This window comes from Pyxicephalus adspersus, chromosome 1 (genome assembly GCF_032062135.1).
Source record: "Pyxicephalus adspersus chromosome 1, UCB_Pads_2.0, whole genome shotgun sequence".
NCBI lineage: Eukaryota > Metazoa > Chordata > Amphibia > Anura > Pyxicephalidae > Pyxicephalus > Pyxicephalus adspersus.
The window spans coordinates 117,943,563-117,963,636 of record NC_092858.1 but is presented as its reverse complement, the minus strand read 5'-3'; the positions used below and the strand labels follow the sequence as shown (position 1 = coordinate 117,963,636).

General features: G+C 35.7%; 1 protein-coding gene across 1 annotated transcript in view; it reads left to right on the top strand.

The window, feature by feature from the left end:
* The window catches only part of PLXNA2 (plexin A2), a 182,476-nt gene that overhangs the window by 71,695 nt on the left and 90,707 nt on the right, over positions 1-20,074 (top strand). Inside the window, exon 4 of the mRNA XM_072411934.1 lies at positions 10,477-10,611. Within this exon, the coding sequence (XP_072268035.1) occupies positions 10,477-10,611 (135 nt within the window). The remainder of the gene's footprint in view (positions 1-10,476; positions 10,612-20,074) is intronic.

Below are 20,074 nucleotides of genomic sequence, written 5' to 3'. Positions count from 1 at the left end.
ATCATAAAACCTTTTATACTTCCTAATGCCTAAATCAACTTCTATATTAATATATACATACAGTATATATTCATTGAGCCTTGTAAGTTAGGCTAAGTCTACACGGACGTTTTCCCCAGCCTTTAACCTGAGGCTTTAAAAGTCCATGCATTCCAATGGGCAAATCTACACCAGGAGGTTTCCTTGAGGCACGTTTATGAGACTTATCTATAACGTTGCTTGCAACGTTTAAAAAAATACAGAGTTAACAATGGAAAACGCCCGAAAACAGTAAACATGGGTAAAGGCTTTCATTGATTTCAATGGGGCGTTTTGCCGTGTTTTCCTGCATTTATAAGCACTTAAAACGTAAATGCATTAAAAACGCTGTAAAACCGCTGCATAGACGTTTTCAAGCGTTGATAGCAGTGCTATCATCCCAGTCCTGTGAAGTACAGAACACCTCCTAATAAATTATGAGAATTAGTAGGCTTAACATTCTGTAAGCGGTTCATATCACACTATTTACATCCTAGGGTAACAACTCTTCTAGGGAATAAATTGTATTACTGACATAATAACCTGACATAATAGTCAAAACTAAAAAATAAACTCATATAGCCTCCACAACTAAGAAATGGTACGTTGCAGTACACAGTAGAACATTTTTGGTTTGGGGTTTAGATACATTTCATTAACAGAAAGATACAAAGAATGCATACTACGACATATACTCTTTCAAATACCATGTAGGGCCGTAATGGTAATGAATGAAATATAAAGTAAAATAACATTGTGCCAGACTGTTAATGGGTATAATTTGTTGTGAGCATATACTAAAACACAGCTTAGTAGGTAAAGCTGAAACCAAAGTATATTTTGGCAGACTGTATATGTTTCTTTGCCCTCACACCTTCAGGCCACAAGATATGTTTTTGCCAAGTCTCTTACAAGTCTCTTATCTCTGCTTCTAAGAAGATAAAGTGAGAATTCTTTCCCACTGAAAATAAGTCTCTTCAAGAGACTTCAAGGTGTGTGCTCCAGTCAGAAAGGTTCTGTCCAGTTCCTTTTCACTCGATTTGCTTTGTATTTGTAAGCATTTTAAAGACACTTTTGATGATAGTAGTATGCCTTAGATGCACATTGCGCTGCCAGTCTAACAACTAACATCCTATTTCCGTTACGAGAATATAATATTTTATATGCGAGAACTGACAACTATAGGCTTTTCTGAGTCTTATTTTCATGTAGATGGCAACTAAAACTTGGTTTTTATAGGGCTACACTTTTCACTCTTTTATTCATTACTTCACTTTCCTAATCTGTGATTGCTAAATGAGGTTCCCTAAATCTGGCTTTCTTACCTGCATCCCTCAGGTTATTCTTCAGGACCTGAATCAGGGTTGGTGTTTTCCCCCTTTAATTTCTCTTGTAGGGTGTCTGCGATTTTATCCTTATATTCCTATTCAAATACAAAAGATGTAATTAAAAAAAAAAACTTAGGTGATATTCCTGTGGCAAAAAAATGCTGGACATTATCTCCCTGCATTACTCAATAGCTAAAACAATACAATACTCTCCTAATTCTGCATAAAAATGCAATTCAAGTTAAAAAACACTTTTTGCTACTTGACTGGTTTATATATATGTGTATGTATATGAACTCATTCACACCTACATGTATGTGTTTATAGGCTTGGTGCAATGCACACATAGCAAAGTATATGGAGTGGGAGTAGCAGGGTTGAATTCCCTGAACCTGAGCTTTGAGGTGTAATGCTGTACCATCATTAAGATTAAGACTTCCCTCCTCTCTACAGGTCAGGCACTTTTGTGTTATGTTTGGATTACATACCAGATTAGGAACATTAGTACTGCATGTATGAGGAGCGGCAAAGGAGCAGAGGGTAACATTAAGTAAACACTAGAAAGATTACCTTTTAAAGGTCCTTGAATGTAAAGCTTGTCTCTAGAACTCCCCTGCTTCTCTCTCTGTCATTACCCATTTGTCACTTCTTTTAATGACCTGCGTGAAGGATTAGATCATTTTGTTACAATTGCAGTAGACAAAGGAGCCAGGGAAAGATGATTTGCTCTATTTTTCCCTTTCACTAAAAAAGTGAGTCTGAATTGAAAAAGCATTTAAGTCTGATCTACATTATGCCTAAGTGGTTATTCCAAAGAACCTTTTCATATGAGCAGAAGGTTTCCTTTTTTACATTCTTTTATTATTTAAGTTGAGAGGTAATTTCACTTTTTATTTTTCCAAAGCTGCTTGAACAAAGGCTGTTAGACACTTGCTCCTTGTTATGTCTCTGTAAAGCCTTGGGGATTGTTACGTCTCTCTCTCTCTCATTAGGGAAACAAATTGTCTTCAATAAATATTGAACCATAATGGCAAAAGATAAAGGATTTTCTTATTTGTGTTATAGCAAAACAGAACTATTCTACCCTATTAGCCTTGGTCGATGGCACTCCCAGAATTCCCCAGGATCCAAAAGATTCTAAAAGTCTTGCTCCAAGGTATCTCTGCCTAATCACCACAACCTATATACCATTCCATTCTTTTATTTATACATATTAGACATACACCATATTTTCTCTGGTAAAATTCTACCTTTTTGAATAGAACCTGCTTTGGTATTTTCTAATGAATCCAAATAATATAGTGGCTAAATATTATGACAATTAAAATTGAATACATTTTGGATGGTATAGGGATCAATTATTCAGGAACATCTAAGTGGTTGGACACTCGGCCTCCCATTGACATATCATGGCAAACTACTTATGTCACCAAATATTTTACTGGAAGGTGCTTTATATTGTAATTTCTCTGCCTCCCATCCTTCAGACTCCTAAAAAAAAATGTGGAGAATTTACAGATAGCTGGATATCCATTGCTAGGTTCTACACAGAAGTGAAAAACACCATTCCCATTTTGTTCAAAACAGAGAAATATGTTTTGGATAAAGCCACTATTTAATGAAGAGACTCATTTTTTATTTATTTTTTGATGTATGAATATTTTTACAACTCATCATAATTAATTTTTTTGAAATGACAACTTATTTAAATTGGTGAATAGAAAGCTTTTTGAGGTGGCATCATTTTTCAGCTGGACAGCTGTACAAAGGAGCCCATTTGAGCAAATTACTTCATCCGCTAGATTTATTTTTTCTGTAGAGTATACATCTCTATTACCAAGGAAATAGAAGAGACAGCAAGAAGAATGCAATGGCTTTATTGTGGACTATAACACTGTAAAAAGTTGTTATACGATAAATTGGTTTCATCTTACATAATTCTGTATAAATTGGCCTGGTCAAATATAGTTACTTTTCCAACACCTTTCACTAGAAATAAGCAAATTTCTTAAAATCCACTGAAATTTTCTATATTCTTTGTAAGCCACAATAAAACTATTATAACCAACGTAAACAGGGCAGTAAGGCAAATAATTTGTTCAGAAAAAAAAAAAACATTTTTTGTTTTAGAAAACAAGGCATATTACCCTTAAAACCTTTTTTGTGATCTAATACAAATTAGGGTTGAAAGTTGTAACCCTTAGGGGGTCTTAATATACCCTTTTTTTGTGAATTGCTGCTAAAGTGAATCTGTGCCCAGATCATGCATATTAATCTATATATTTATTCTTAATATTATATATATTTTCTTATTATTTATCCTGGGTATATATAAATAAATATATATATATATATATATATATATATATATATATATATATTGCTGCCGCATAGATAGGCATTCTACTACACACTGTTGTATGATGGACACACTAAAGGCATGGCAGTGCACAAAATAGGTGCATGCAGGTACTAGGTGTTGTGAGGTAATACACTGAAGAACAGGATAAAATATGATTCAACAGGAGTACTGCTACTCGCAGGTGTACATACAGATTTGGAGAGAAATGTAATTTTCAACTTTAACAGCACATGAAGTCTAATGGAAAACAGACTTCAGGCTGCTAGCTCTCACATGTATACAACAAGCAACCAAGGGACACATTTAAAAAGAAGACCAGACTTTGCACACACAGCTTCCCCCCATTTATGAAGATTGGGGTAAAGATGTGTGCAGTTGGCTTGAATTGAAATCCTTCCACTGAATAAGCACAAAGAGCTCTATGACTAGAGGAGCGCTCAGTAATGTGACTTTGATGGGTCACATGAGTGGTTTCTTTTGCTGTCATGAAGCTATTACTGCTTACATTCAGAAAGAAAGGGTCTTAAGCTACGTACACACGTCCAACGGTTCTCGGACGATAATTAACTCAGGGCCGATATCAGGCGAGAATCTAGTGTGTGTACAGTGCCAGTCCTCCATTGTCCGAACGACCGTCCTGGCAGGTCCACGGACGACGGACAACTAACGATTCTAATGCAAGGGAAGGGGGGGAGCGTGCAGCGGGGTGCTGCTCCATCGTTCTCCCCCACCCCTGTCCATACAGCAGCACGGTGCTATATGTACAGCACTCACTCATGCATCGTGCAGTGCTAGTTGTTGGAAAGGATCGTGAAAGATCCTTTCCATCGACTATTATTGCACGTGTGTATGCGGCTTAAGAGTTCTGTCAGTCTGTGCCAGCTTTTTTAATACATAATAATGTGCCTCCAAGGGTTCTATTTATGAAACAGAATCTGACATTCCCTGGTGGAAATCTTTTACTTCCATTGAAACACATGGACCTGGAAGATCTCCACTAGGGAATGTTTGAGGGAACGTCAGATTCCGTTTTATAAAAAAGAGCCCCAGTTGTTGTACCTGCACCACCATTGTTTTGCCAAAATGTAAAGAGGAGCAGTAGAAAAAACAATTGTGTATTTTTTTCTACAATATCACTGGTTGGTTTTAAACTCCACTGGTAAACTGTGATCATTAGAGCATTTCTTGTGTTTAGGTTTTTGCATTTTTTTTATACATTTGCATACCCCAAAGCCAAACCACTACATAAACTGCGGTATCATAATTATTAAGCATGTTCCCGCCATATGAATAAGCAAATAGCAGAAATTTCAATATTAGTATGGCCTCAGATATCCTGAGGCATTGTTTTGTACTAGTACACAAGTCTACATTGGCGATTGTGTGCCTGGAGTTTACAATCACATTATTTATTGACCAACTGCAAAATACAGTAATTGTTTCTTGTGTCTAGTTTTTCTTACAAGCAGTAGACAAGTGTCCTTTGGAGATTGTGAATATGTATGTAACTGAAACCCGGCAGAACAAATCCTTTTACCTCACACAAATATATGTTTAATGTGCTCTGGTTTTTATTTTCTAATATTATGAATATTATAGTATTATGTAACTTAGCTAGTAAATAAATAATTTAGATAAATAAAGGTCAGTCACTTTCAAAGAAAAAACATGGTATTCTTTAAAAATCAAAAAACTGTTCTTGACCCACTGATTTCTGCTAACTGACTTGAACCTCCTAGCAGAAGGAAAGAGAAGTGATGATAATTTGTTACAAACAGTATTCCCAATTAGGAGCCATTTCCACTTTGGCATGAAAAACTAACTTCTGTTTACTTTTTAAGTTCAGTTTTGTACTTTTTTACATTTTTCATGCAATGCATTGTTCACTTTATGTGAACTTTTAGTGCATTATTTCTTATATAGTAAATTAACTGCAATACTGTGCAATAGAGTTACCTTTATCATGAATGGTTTGCAGCCCAAGTGCACAAAAAGACAACAAGGGCACATAGCATCGATCAAAAAATGGGGACTAAACCAAATAAATAGGAACTGTTGGATATAATAAGGATGCAGTGGCGGTGTGGCATATATTGCAGCGTAACCTGCTGTATTGATAAATACATAGAAGAAATGTGACTAGTGGTAAAGGCTCCAAGCAGTAATACAATGTTTTCAGCTGTGTGTAAACCCAGAACCTGGTGAACATGCCCTCTATAAATATTTTAATATGAGGTTTGATGACAGAATCTTCCTCAGCTGGTTGGTGAACAAGAAGGCACAGGAATGGCTGAAAGACACAATATGCAGCCTGTCTAATTTTACCCCAACAACATAATGTAGTCGATGTTTTGGTGCCAATAGCTAAACATTGCAGTTATCTGTCTTAATTTAATTTGTCAAATAGTGGGTGAAATGAAAGTACAGCAAATAGATTTCCCAATCTCGTCTAATGGCCAAATGTATGTCACTAGGGCAAAGATTTGTATTGACATGTCTTTTGTATTGAGATGTCTTTTCCCTCCTTTTAAAGAAAGTATATTTGCAAGTAGTCAAATATCTGTGTGACATAATGTCCATTGAAGCAATGACTGTGTATGTGTGTGCAGCTTCAATGGTAATATTGCCAACACAAGCATTATTTCAGGGAAATCTCTTGGTAGTTTTGGTATACCTGTTACCCTGTCTGGTCAAATTTGTGTAATAGTTTGCTTATGTGTGTTTTATGGGGTTGTATATGGAGTGGAGTTTGTTCAAAATAAAAATGTCCCTTATCCTATTGTGTAACAAATGTGAACACTTGTATGCTAAGTGCAAAGTATATCGCCTCTAGTACATAGTCTATGTAACGGATTACTACATCTTTACAGGACACACTTAAGGTACCCAAAGATAGCAGTCCCATGAACATATATGACAGAAGACAGCTGGCCGTTTACATTTGGGGATAAGAATCCATCCAATAGATGCGAAACATGTTCCAGTCATGGTAGATCTGACAAATAAAAAATAGGAAGCAGTGTCAGAATACACCTCATTTTTTCTTAAGCTATCCCTTTGCTAACCTAAACAAGAGTACTTTGGCTGAACCGAGCATATCTATGTATCAAAGACTGGCATATGGCAGATGGTGGATCATGGCTGAATGTGTGATTGATTTTTCTTGCCCTCCCTTCCTCAGCATCTGGCTATGAATTTGTTTCTAACTTGAATGGCATTAAAACAGTTAAAGTGACCTTCTAATTTGTGTTACAAGGACAGTGTCTCCTTAAACTTAATGTACTACATATACCAGTCCTGCCTCCAATAAATTAAATAGTAAAGGGACCATCCAGGAGAGGCATTCTATAAAGTATATGAAGTATACGAAGAAATACAGAACATGTATCTGATAGTGCCCCTTAATAAGTGAAAAGCTTGTAAGGAATCATTTTCCATGGTGTTTGCTCTTTCTTTGGACATTTGCAGAACATTTTAGAGCCTGGGAGCTGAAGGGTTCATTAAATTAACATCAGGTCTTTTAGTGGATGGGCTTCAGAGGCAGTTGTCATGGCAACGGCTTTATTAAACTGCTACCCTGATGATGTGGGGACATGACAGGGAGGGTGTGGGGGTGAAGTGAGAATAAGAAAGACACCGAGACTCTGAAAGTCATCCCTCGCCTTTGAAGAAGGGACCCCAACTGAGCTGGACTGACTGCAGCATCCTTCTCACAAATACTGCCCGCCTTTTTAAGTGAAAGAATCGGAAATGGGAGCTGTGACACTTGTCTTTGAAAGCGAATGAGCCAGTTTCCCAGTACCTGTGACCGTGAACGCATAACCTTGGCTTTTTATTTTATAATATCAGCTGATACATTTAGCTTTGATCATATAAAAAGCTTCATAAAAAGATTTTTTTTTAGGGATTTTTTTTTTTTACTGGTTTCCATTTTTCTTAAATAAAAGCCATTGACTTATTAGAATCAGCGGGTATGATTCAGATAATGTATTTTACCATTCGTATTGTTTCTCCAGTGACTGCTAGGCATTCCCTTTTTCTTTGCACAGTATCTGCAACATTAAACATCCTTTTTTAACTCAAAACCATCTGCTTATGGAGTGCTAGAGGCCAGCAGGAAATGATTACTATCCACTTTTTTTACGATTATTATTATTAGCAGAGATAATGGGCATTTCACCTGCAAAGGCCAGAGTTTAATTGGCTCCATTATACTCCATGTGAAACCCCTGTGGATGGTTGTGAAAAGGGTGTTAATGTGTACAGGCACTGAGTGCTTTAAATCTTTTGCTCTGCTGTTTTAATGTACTACACCTTTTGCATCAGAATTAACCGAAATGGTCGCAAAAAATCATTTTTATTAGTTCTATTATACTTTACTTTTTAAAGACCATTTTTAAGAAAACTCCATTATATCTTACTATTTTGCAGATGTAAACTGAATCACTAAAGTCATATAAGCTTTAATGTGCAATTTCAAAGTTTTTCATATTTTGCATCCTAAATATTTAGGACTGTGCAGGTAATTTCATGTGATGGGGATGAGTGTTTTTTTGTCAAGTTGGCCATATGTGTGTTTTGCCAAGCTTAAAGCAGAACTTTCAATAAAATATAAAATAAAAATCACTTACCTTTGCAGAGCCCTCAATCCCTCCACACCTGGCCTTGATTCAGTCTGCATCGTCCTGGATTATTTCTTCTATCTAAGAGCATTTTCTTCCTTCTTCCACTTACGTTACCCAATCTCGCACTGCACAGGCACGAGATTCTACTGTAACTAAAAAAAGTTTAAAGAGCACGGATCTTACTGTGCATGTGTGAGATTGGCACTTCAGTCTAAAGCCTCCTGGGATACGTGACATAAGTAAACTCCGAACTCCCAATCAGTCTTTTATCAACAGGGTGGTAAAGACAGAAGAGGAGGGGCTTCCCCTTTAAAAAAGAAAATAAAAAACATTTATGAAAAAAACAAGCTATTTTATACTATTATTTAAAGATTTATCTACTCTTTTGTTCAAAGTAAACATGTTGGTGATAGGTCCACTTTAAAAGTGCTTCTATGCAATCAATAAGTGTCAGGCTGTGTAGGTTTTACTTAAGGTTATTTGACATTCCTGCAATCATGAAAGCTTTACAACTTGGATGCTTCCAAAGAAGAAAGTGGATATTTGCACAAATTACATGAAGCTAATTAATACTTTTTATACTGCTAATACAGAGGAATCTGAATTCAATATCACTACTGTTCTATCTGAATAAGACCTAGATGAAAATCAGATGATTACTCTTTACCATTACCCAGCTTGTTTGGGTTAGATTGTACAGTGTCCCAGAGGGTCCGATTTGTTGGCTAGCTTTAGACAGTATTGGTGTCAAAATAAACCACTAGGCTATCAACATCCTACGGTTTGGTTGGCTGGCTTAATCGTCTTGTAGACACATGTCCGCTTCATTCTCCAATGTGTCTTTCAGACACAGTAACATCTTGTTGCAGTCAAATGGCTTTGCACATGCAGACAAAATGCAAATTATCACCTTCTGCCTAAAGGCTGTGAAGTTCTGTGTGCCAGAATCTAGATGATTTAGTGCATTTCCCAGTGCTGTTTTGGTTTTTCCTGTGGGCATTTTTAAGACTCACAGTAGACAAAATGTCACATTTTATTTATCTCTAAGCATTAGAGGTATTACAGCCTGAAATTCTAGATAAATAGGTTATTACCTTGTTAAAACGCATATGCAAGGACTGACCAAGAGTAGCCCACATAGGCTTCATTAGGTAAGGTGTGGCACATTAAAAAATATAAGCAAGTAATAAATTATCAAATAATTAACTAAATAATCCCTATTTAAGGATACTCCTAGGATGCAATTACAAGCTGCTAATGTTTGAAGAACTCATTAGCACTTGTGGACATTTTTTAACATTTATCTGGTGTTTGTGAAATCGCCTTGTTAAGAAGGTGTTTTGTCCCTTCATTCTATTACACAATGGTGGTTCTGCCCATGTATGCCTTGTGTAAGGTCTTATTTACAGTTTGGGTCACACATTTAAGTGTGTTTTAATAAGACATCCTATTCAAATGAATTGGCTGCCACTGCATCAGAATGAAAAAAAAATGTTCGGCATGTATTCAGATGGAGCCTGGTAATGCATTATCATGTATTGTGAAGTGCTGCAAGGCATGTGTATTGGTGCTGAAGGAAAATCTTTGACTTGCACAGATAATAAAATGGTACCTGAATGTGGTTATAGCAATATATATATATTGATATTACATCATTGGCCAAAAAAAAAGTTCTCTGTTTTTTTCTTTATTGCTTACTCTATCTAAAACTAAAAATAAAAAGTTTTTTATAATTATGTACAGTTTAAAAGATAAAATGCTTAGGTTTGAATTTGAAGTGATATCTAATAAATATGATCATTAAGGAAAGTGAAGAAAGTGACCTATCAAAAACAGTAGTTTATTAAAATGTAATATGCATAAATATGCATATGAGAACTATGAATTAAGCTTAAAAAATATATATTATGATTACAAATCTTATTAAATCACTTTATATCAACAAAGGTTTAATAATCAACACAGGTTATCAAAGAATATAGAAAACTAGTAATTGTGAGGTTAAACTGAACAGGAGAGAATGTTAAGGTTGTTAATATTGCGTCAAATACTAAAGTTAACATCTGCCTAGACAATAGCAAATGTACTTTAAACTGTTCTGAATGGAAAAAAAAAATAATTTCAGTGCTTCTTCCTTTTCCAGATTCGTGCAGATGGTCCACCGTATGGCGGAATTCAGTATGAAGTGGTACCTGTGATGAGAGATGGAAGTCCAATTTTAAGAGACATGGCTTTCTCCTCTGACAACACATACCTTTATGTCATGTCAGAGAGGCAGGTAATCACAGCAGGGAAATTAATCTGAATAACTTCACCAATATGTTCTGGTTCCAAAAAACATTTGCCTGACATGCCTCATTTAGCATAATGTCTGAACTAAATTGCATTGCCCTTAGCAACTAAAGCAAACTCTTTAGAGAATACAACACTCAGAAAAGAGTTGTTAGTCAGAGGTACTGTTTTTTATATTTTGAATGGAGTAGGGAATGCCTTTATATTCAGTTAGGTTTTATTACCTACTGTCTCAGGGGAAATCTCCATCCAGAAAATTTCCCCTCTATATATTTTCCTGGGAGACAGAACAGAATATAGAAATTTCCCCATGATGAAATAATTTCCATTGTACATATTTGTCAACGCAACAGGTATTCACATATTTTCTATCACCTAATGTTCCAATGGCAACTGTGAAGTTTTGGATTTCTTATTACTTTCTTTTCTGGTGAAGATGCTCACAGGAAAATATACAGTATACAACTTGGCAAACATTCTAAAACTTCTCTACACTTTTCGGGAATAAAACGTTTTGGCTATAGATACTTATTTAGTGCTGATGAATCCCCTAAATTGTCTAATTGCAGGTGGCCATATCCCTATGAACGACAAAAACAATGAAAAATCCATACAAAAAGTCTGTTCCTACCATAGGGGGGTGGGAGCCAAAGTAGGAAGTTCCGTGGCACATACAGTCAAATGTTAACACTTCAAAAAGTTTATTGAGACAATATTAAAATCTTTCACACAAGTATAATTCATCAAAAGGTGTTTCCTTGAAAACATTTGAAGGTTAATACACAACAAAATGGTTTCAAAGGTGTAGTCTAATTTCCAATTTTTGGGTAATCAGTAGATATTAAAAAAGTTTCCAACGCATTTTGCAGAATAAACTATTTCTTCAGGGGGAATATCAAAAGTACATAAGAAGACCCTAAAACTAACGATTGTGGGTCTCACCCCTATCTTGAGTAGTCTTTTTTGTCTGGATTATTTATTGTTCTTGGATATAAATAAGCTTGAAACTACAGTCAGGTATACACATTGCTAATTTTGTTGTTTGTTTCTGATTTACCTTTTCAATTAAAGAAATAAGCTTAAAAATGCCAGTCGAATAAGTAAGAAAATACATTTCTGGGGCATCTTGCTTTTACACATATAGGAAACATATTAAAGTACATGTCGCTTGTTAAACAGCCATAATTGCTTATAACGGGCAATGCGTAGATTCACAGTTGATCTCAAGTTTAAAGCATATTTGTGGTCACAGTGGCTGTCCAACTCATATCAATCTAAATATTTAAAAGCTGTCCTCTTTTAGTGAATCAGTACAGGTCTGCTTTCCTAAATGTATTGTTGTTTTTGTTCCAGCTGTTGAATATATGCTGTGTAGTTAAAAGTTTAGATTTTAGTAAAATTAAAAAAAAAAAAGTAGATGCTTTTCATGATAAAATTCATTACTGTTTAAAGAATTTTCAAAGCAAAATACAGGTTTGTTCTTACAAAATATGTTAGTTTTAGACCCAGGAGCTATTATTTAAACAAAACTAATGCAAATCTGTAAGTCTTCCATTTGTTTAGAGTGTTGGAGCAAGTTCACAATACTCCCCTGGCTTTTTGGTTTTCTTACTGCTATGAAGGAGTATGTCTGGGAAGCAATAACAAAAGTAATAGGGTAACAAATAAAAGCATTTGTCTTGTGCCTTTGTGGTAGAGGTGGTAGCCATTCTGTGAAAATTGAAATCAAAATTGACCAAATGGACCAAGGGAGATATATGTCCTTTTTATTGCCCTTTCACATTTCTTCAGCCTTCCTCTTTGTCACTGGCTCTCCCTATCTGCCATTTTTCTTTTTTACAGTTGGGAGACCCGATTGCAGATTGGGGAGAAGAACAATATTACACAGGGTGTTGGTTCACTGGTTTGCTCTTCTTTTGTTTTTTTTTCCCCCAATCAACAATCTCAGGGATTTTAAGGTAGCATATCTAGTCCTTAAGAAGTAGATTGTATCAATTTTAATTCAGGTAGCCCTAGCTGTAAAAATTGATATAGAATTACTCCACAGCACCTGCGGCAACTAGAGTCTGACATAGCTGGTTTTCAAGATACTGTCATACTTAGCATAAAAATGTAATTATTTGGCTGGTCACAGGTTGTCTGGAGCTTAACAAAACATAATATTAAACAGGAATCTGTTCCTGTTACAGGTCAAATATTTGAACAGATATTGCTTTTTTCCTGCATTGAATTCTTAAGCTCGGTACTTTACATATATATTACTGGATTGAGTGCTTTTCCTTGAATGCTTGCATTTGTTATGACAGACTTGTATTTTGATGTGTAAATTTATTAATTATACTAAAAGATTTTAGTAACAATAGCAGAGGCAGCTCTGAAAATCCTCTGAACAAAGTGTGGGGGGGAAATGTAAAAAGACATGGATGTAGGTCTGTGTAATTCGTTTAAATCGCATTTACCAAGGTGTCAGCTTGAGCCAGCTTGTATCTAAAACGCGGAAGTCTTTTCTCCACACTTCGTAATTGTTTGTGTCGGGCTTATGATAATTCAGAATTAAAGCAAAAGATATTAAATCTTTCCCCCTCTTCGCTGCAGGGGACATTAATGCACATTTTTCTCTTGCAAATTGACTTCTTAGTGTAAAGATTAGAGCAGCCTTGGTTTGTTCAGTTTGCATAGCAGCTTCTTAGAATTTAGATTTCATGCAAATTTAGGAAAGTAATTCAGGCTGCTAGCAGCTGTATAATAAAAACCTAAAGGCAACGCAGACTAACTGGCCAGTTGGGCACGAGTATACCTGTGTGCAATATTCACTGGATAATGTCAATTTGTTCTATTTGGTGCAGGTGAGAGGTCTTGCTGACTGATGCTAAATTATGGCTACAAATTTTATTAGCTCTAACCAACAAGACATAAAAGCATGCCGGCACAAATGTTAGTATATTTTTTACTTTACTTTAACTGAAATATTACTTGAAGATTGACAATTTTCTTTGCTAACTAAAATGCCTAAATTTCCTAGGTAAATAATCTCCACTGATTTTTTTGAGGGGCATAAAGCATCAGGTACATACTGTAAATGAAGTAAATGTAATAGGGTGACAACTCTGGTCCTCTATAGACATAGTAGAGTGTTGTCAACTCAGGATTACTATCTTACTGGTAGTATCACTAGGTGAAATTAGAGGAAGGAGCCTGGAAAAAATACAATGCACCTAACATATCCAAGGACTGGTATACCGCAGCATATTAAATATTGTGTTCTTAGGTTTATTATGCATTAAGTAAGCTTTACTTTAATTCTACTCAATAAAATACATGTGAATTAAATCAAAACACTGTAAACACTCATCAGAAATGTTTATCTTCCAGTAGATCGCTTTCCATTCATTTTCAATCAAGAGGTTTCTCGTAATTAGCTGAGCAATTTTCACAGACTAGTACATTTTTTTGCAGTTAAGAGTTTTACTATGTTAGCCACCAATAGCAGTGAGAGCATTACATTATATGTGATACCTTTTACTAAATATATGCAAACTTTTTAAAACCACTTAAAGACTACTTTATTTTAGAGAACATATATCACTATCTGTTCTCTAGTGTACCCTACAAAATTTCTGCCTACTACAGCCTGCCCATTCAGGGTCATTTCAACTATCAAGTAGTAATGTACTATAAATGCCAGGTCCATGTGGGGCAGAACCATTCCTAACAACCACCAGCAGATGAGAATGCGGACCACTGGTTATCATGAAACAGTCCTATGGTCCTGATCGTCTCATTTCTGACAGCATGTACACAGCAGGCAACAGCATTTAATGAGCTAAGTTCGCTCAAATAATAGTATTGCATGGTGTTATTAGAACCAAATGGAATGTCAAATGTTTGGTTGATAATTCTGAACAGATTCCAAAGGTATTAAAGGCAGAGGAACAAAACACCAACCAGGCAAACTGTATTTTTAGAACCAGAAACTCATGAGTTCTGAATTGCCAGGGACAGGGGCCAGGGCTTCTCCAGAGAGAGCAAGGGTTTCACTCTGCAGCTACTGGCTTATCACAGGCTTCTTGACTCTCTTCTGACTGCTTTTGCATCTCATCATTACCTGTTCTTTGCCAGGCCCATTTTTACAGTTGTGTGATGTGATTTCTTGACTTTAAGTGTCTCATTCATTTTTTTAGTCTATCCAAACATATTTAGCATTTTTGCTTTCAAGAAAAATAAGGATTTCATTTGGTAGGTTTTAGAAACTAGAATAGGTTAAAAAATGAAACGGTTTATTTTTTATACAGTATACACACAGTTTAGAGTAGGGATCAAAGGGTTAAAAAAAAGTATAAACAGGAAAAAAGCAATCTATGTTAGTATAGTTATAATTTTGTCCCTGACCAAAAAAAAATGAATAAAGACCACAATTATGACTATTCCAAGGTATGCTGGTGAAGATCCTTTTTTTCCTATAATTGAATAGTAGCATCTACCAGTTTGTTACAGCACCTTGCATGAACTTTGTGAAAGCCTGTCATGTATGCACCAGATACAATACAACTTTCTAGGTTGCGAGAACAGACAACAGCTACAGTATTAGTGTGTGTTAACACAGAGATCACTTTGATTATTACCTACAGAAGTCAGTTGTTAAATGTGGCACTTCAAGGTTGTTTAAAGTAATAGCAGGTCAGTGTGTCCCAATCCTCAGTTAGTTTTAAATAGTGTGAGTATAAAGGTTTTATTGGGCTGTTAAAGTGGACCTAAAAGTAGTCCTTTATGAGGTAGAAGACACATTTGTCTTATAATACCAGCATAGTGGAAGGATGTACACAAATATTACAAGTAAAATGTTATGTAGATAGAGACGGCTTATCTGTTTGGGCTCCGTACTTAGTAAATGAAGCAGAGATCAGAACAGCACAAGTAGCATGCTTGGTCAAATACAGTCCTTTCTCTTTATGGGCCTGATAAATGAAAGATCTCCAAGGCTGGGTAGGATACACTTTCATCAGTGAAGCTGGGTGATCCAGCAAATCTGGAATTTGCCATCACATCACTATTTTACTAATGTCTTTCCATGTACAAAGAATGAGACCTTTGTCTTCATATTGCTTTATGGATGGTGACCCAAAAGATGTTCCTTATCATTTTGTAGAATTGCTTTTACAATTAATTACAGATATATTGTGTTGAGAATTTGTCTGTGTTGTTTTTGCCCTTGAAGTCAGTTTATATGGTATGTTTGGAATATTTCTCATGTAGGGTTAAGTCTTCCATGTGCAGTACATGCTAAATAATCCAATTGTTCCTCTCCTTTTACCACTCTTCCGTTCAGCCTGTGCCTTGGTTTTTGCCTATGCATTTTTACAAAAGCAAAGAGAAAATTCATTTAACCAATGTTGGATAATTACAAGGAAAGTGAAAATTTTTATGTTGCCTATTTTTGGAAGTGCTGAAGTGTGAAATTTGAAATCAAAGCAGAAACACCTAGTACTCGTCTTTTTCTTTTATTCTTTTCTCTTTTCTCAAATCTTCATTATTTCATGGTCTTTTCGATGTAGCAATACTCTGTAGTAAATGAGTTCCATGGTTAGTGAGCTGAGCAGAAAGGGAAATGCTCACAGTGAGTGCTAACACAGAGACATAACTCAGTTTGTAGGCAGGAGAGTTACCAAGAAACACAAATTCTTCTATTTTATATTTTAATTAGTTTGAATTAGCAATGGGAATAGTGGCGGAAAATTACCCATCCAAGGGTGAAATGGAAAAAGGGATAGGGTGGGTCTCTTTGGTATATTAATATAAGCAGGGAATTACAAATCTGTCTTGCTTCACTGTAGTATTTGTACACTTGAGTCTATAAGATTCAGAAACGAACTACTGTGGATAGGAAAAGGAGGGATTTTATATTTCTATTCATCTGCTCTTATTTAAAACTATTCAAGTTTTACAATAAAATACAATATTCTTTTGTTAAAGTTATTATACGTTGTGCAATGTCAGCTTTATTTTGCTGTGAAACATGGCTACCAAAGCTTTGTTATAAGATTTAGATTTACAGTAAATTTGGGTTATGTAGCTTCAGGTTTTAATATACTTTTGTTCTCATTTATTTATAACACTGATTATATTGATCAGGATTTTTTATTTCAATGTATGTTACCATGCATTATAAAACAATCCATACAGAATTAGCTAGATTGGGCATATGTCAACTTTTTGCAAGATAGGTTGTGAATTTGGCAGAATTCAAAATCAGTAACCAGTCGGTCAACTGTGAATACCTGATATAAATGTTTAATGTAATCACCGCTTTTTTTAATCCATTTTTTATCCATTTTTTAAATTATTTTGTGGTTGAGTGATTGGCAATGAGTGATGGATCTTTTACTGTAATTAGCTTAAACTAGTGGTTAGAAACACCATTCACTTCAATGAAGTATCGATTGCCACTACTGATATAGTGGCAGTAAGCAATAACGTGTAGGAATATGGGAACAATATAAGTCTATTGTGGCTCATAAATAATGATGGGAGTGTTTGTTTTACACCCTCCAATCTCCATTGCACTGCCAACAGATGATATCATTGCAATTGCAGATATTAAAGGAAAGTCACCAGCACACCAAAATAAGCAGGAAGCAGCAATTTAATATATACTGTACATTTTTGCTGCAGAATATATGAATATCAGCATAAGAACAACCTAAAAAGGTTTGCAATATACTTGCTGTGTATGACAATTAATCCCTCCTGTGTTACTTCTTGTAGTCCACTGTGCTTTCTGCAAAGAAGGTTGCAAACAAAAGCAATACCTTCTATAACCCCTGCCCCATTTCCCTTCAGCTCATTTGTGTATCAACAAGTGTACAGACCAACCAGTCTGTAAACTTTTTCTGTAACTTTGTGAATGAGAGTACCCACCTGCCTATTGGCAGCATCCTTATCCTAATCAATTATCTAGCATATTTCACAGTTTATGTAAGAAATAATTATTTCCTCCCTTAGCAGCTGTGACTTATTTTATTCAGTTTTACAATGCAGCTGACCTGCTGTCAGCTGCTTTGTACATGAATAACAAATAAACTCATATGTGATGAAGGAAAAAATATCAAGCGTGCATTCTGATAATGGATACATCATTTATCATAGAAAAAGTATTCCTCCTTCCATTCAGCATGATGTGGAAATCCCCACCCATATTCATCAAGTTATTCAGGCTGTATGTCAGGTTTTAACTTGTAAGATTACGGCAAACCAAAGGTTTACAGAGATACAGATGAGTATTTAGCAAGGATTCAACACCCAATGTTTTTTCAACCAAGATTTTCCATACTTCTTTTGTGTTTTTTAGCCATTTTTAAACAATACTGGCCTAACTAAAACTAAACTAAACTCTTGAACTAAATTAACCTGGCAAAAGTAACTTAAATCAATATTTCCCAACAGCGGTTCTATAAGAAAGAAAGTACTCCATAAAGTCCTAAATGGGGTCACAAGCAACATACAAGCCTCGTCACCCCCCATTTTGCATTGATAAAATGGCAAATATCAATGTTTGCATGACTTTGTGGGAACATTTCCACATATGGTATTTAGTCTATTTACTGACGTCCTCCTTACTGGACAAATTGCATCAATTTTAAAATATAACTATGCAATTAAGTTGAGCTTGTGACTAGTCAATAAAAGCCAGTTAACTACATATGCATATTTCCCATTACCTTTTATCAAGCCAGTTCTCACACTATAAAGTCAATATGTTGGCAGCTTAGATTCCAGTTGCTCTCCCAAGCTACCCTTCCAACCCCACTCCTTCCCCCTCACTTCTGTACACTGCATCACACCACATTTTTTAATCTCTGCTTCCTTGTGATCATTTGCCATCTCCCTGATAGCTTGTGTTATGTACAGAAGCTATGACAGGAGGGTGCTGATTAATATACGGGGTTGCTATGATGAGGCACACAGGGCTATCCCAGAGCAACCCAGCATGATGGACTCATGCAGGGCTGTTGCAGTCCTACTCGGAGCTCAGAGGAGAAAATGGAAAAGCCTGTCTTATTGTTCACAAGGCTAATGCAGTATGTACAGTCATAACGTTGGAGCAGATATTTGTGCTTCCACGGTCCGGACACGGCTTTGCTTTAGGAATAAATAGGCGGTTACATACCAGTGCATCCTCCACAAAGTAGATGGGCCCATCAGTCTTCTGTTTTTTTATTGTTGAGCTTGTTTCACAACACTTTCCATTGTGTTATACTAGAACCATTACTCTTGAATATCCACTTTTGTGTTTCATCTGCTGTCTACTTTGTCATCTCCTAGTTATTGAATATATAAACAATATATATATATATGTTCTGACAGCTATTAAAAACATGTAGTCAAACTACAGCAGAAGAAATGCAAACAGACCATGTCCCAACTTTCCATACATGAGCTTTTTAGGTTATAAGAGATCAATGACCATGCTAGTATGCATGTTAAAATAAATCATTCCATCATTTTGTGGCATACTGACTTTGACATGCTTAGCACATGGAAACAGCTGGAGATTCCAGCACTAAACAAACAGCTGAAACAAACACTCTAAATGTAAGGAGGAAAGCTTTTTTTGCTAGTACACTGAGCTTACTTTTTTATGTGACACAACCTATATGCTTAATATGTTTCCCACTTGAATCTAAGACAGCCACTATTAGAAAGTGATTTTAATGGGTGAGGATAATAGTATTTGATAGGAACATCTCTGTAACAAGTAAACCTAATTACAGCCCATTTTAGTAAACCTCTTGCTAATCACATGCGCTTGATTCTGCACTCCCCCACCTCAGTGTCAGCTGTTGGACTGAACTTTCAAAAATAATAATTACTCATGTCTGCCAGCGACCACTTTTGTAATGGCATATTATTATACCTGTTCGCACTGTTGCCTTTCAGTAGTGCAGCGTGAATCTATGTGTTACTGCAGAGGTTATTACATATGTCAGACTGTTTCAGTGGCATTTATTTTCAGTGGTTGTAGTGTGCTGCTTAACTGAAAAAATGTTCCTGTATGTTTACAAAAGCATCAAATCTGACATTTTTTCAGATTCTTCTTTTTCATTTTACTATATTTGCCAAAACTCTTTGTATGCTTCATGAACACTATTGCTTGTTGCAGCTGACCTCTATTGGAAATCAGATGCATACTCGGTTTTATTGGATTCTTGGTCACCTCAAATTAGTTAAATAGAATATACAGTACAATTTTATTTTTGGGTTTAGATGCACTTTAATTTCTCTGTAACCCAGGTTTGAATAGTCTTAGGCAAATTATGTGTTTTTTTGTTTCTTGAGTCTCTTTAGTTCTTCACCTTTCAGTATGAAAGGAAGGGGGCTTCATTGAAGCTGTTTCCCCTTTAGTCCTTTTTCACATTTGGAGCATCCTTTTAAAAAGAAACAAGTGAAATGTC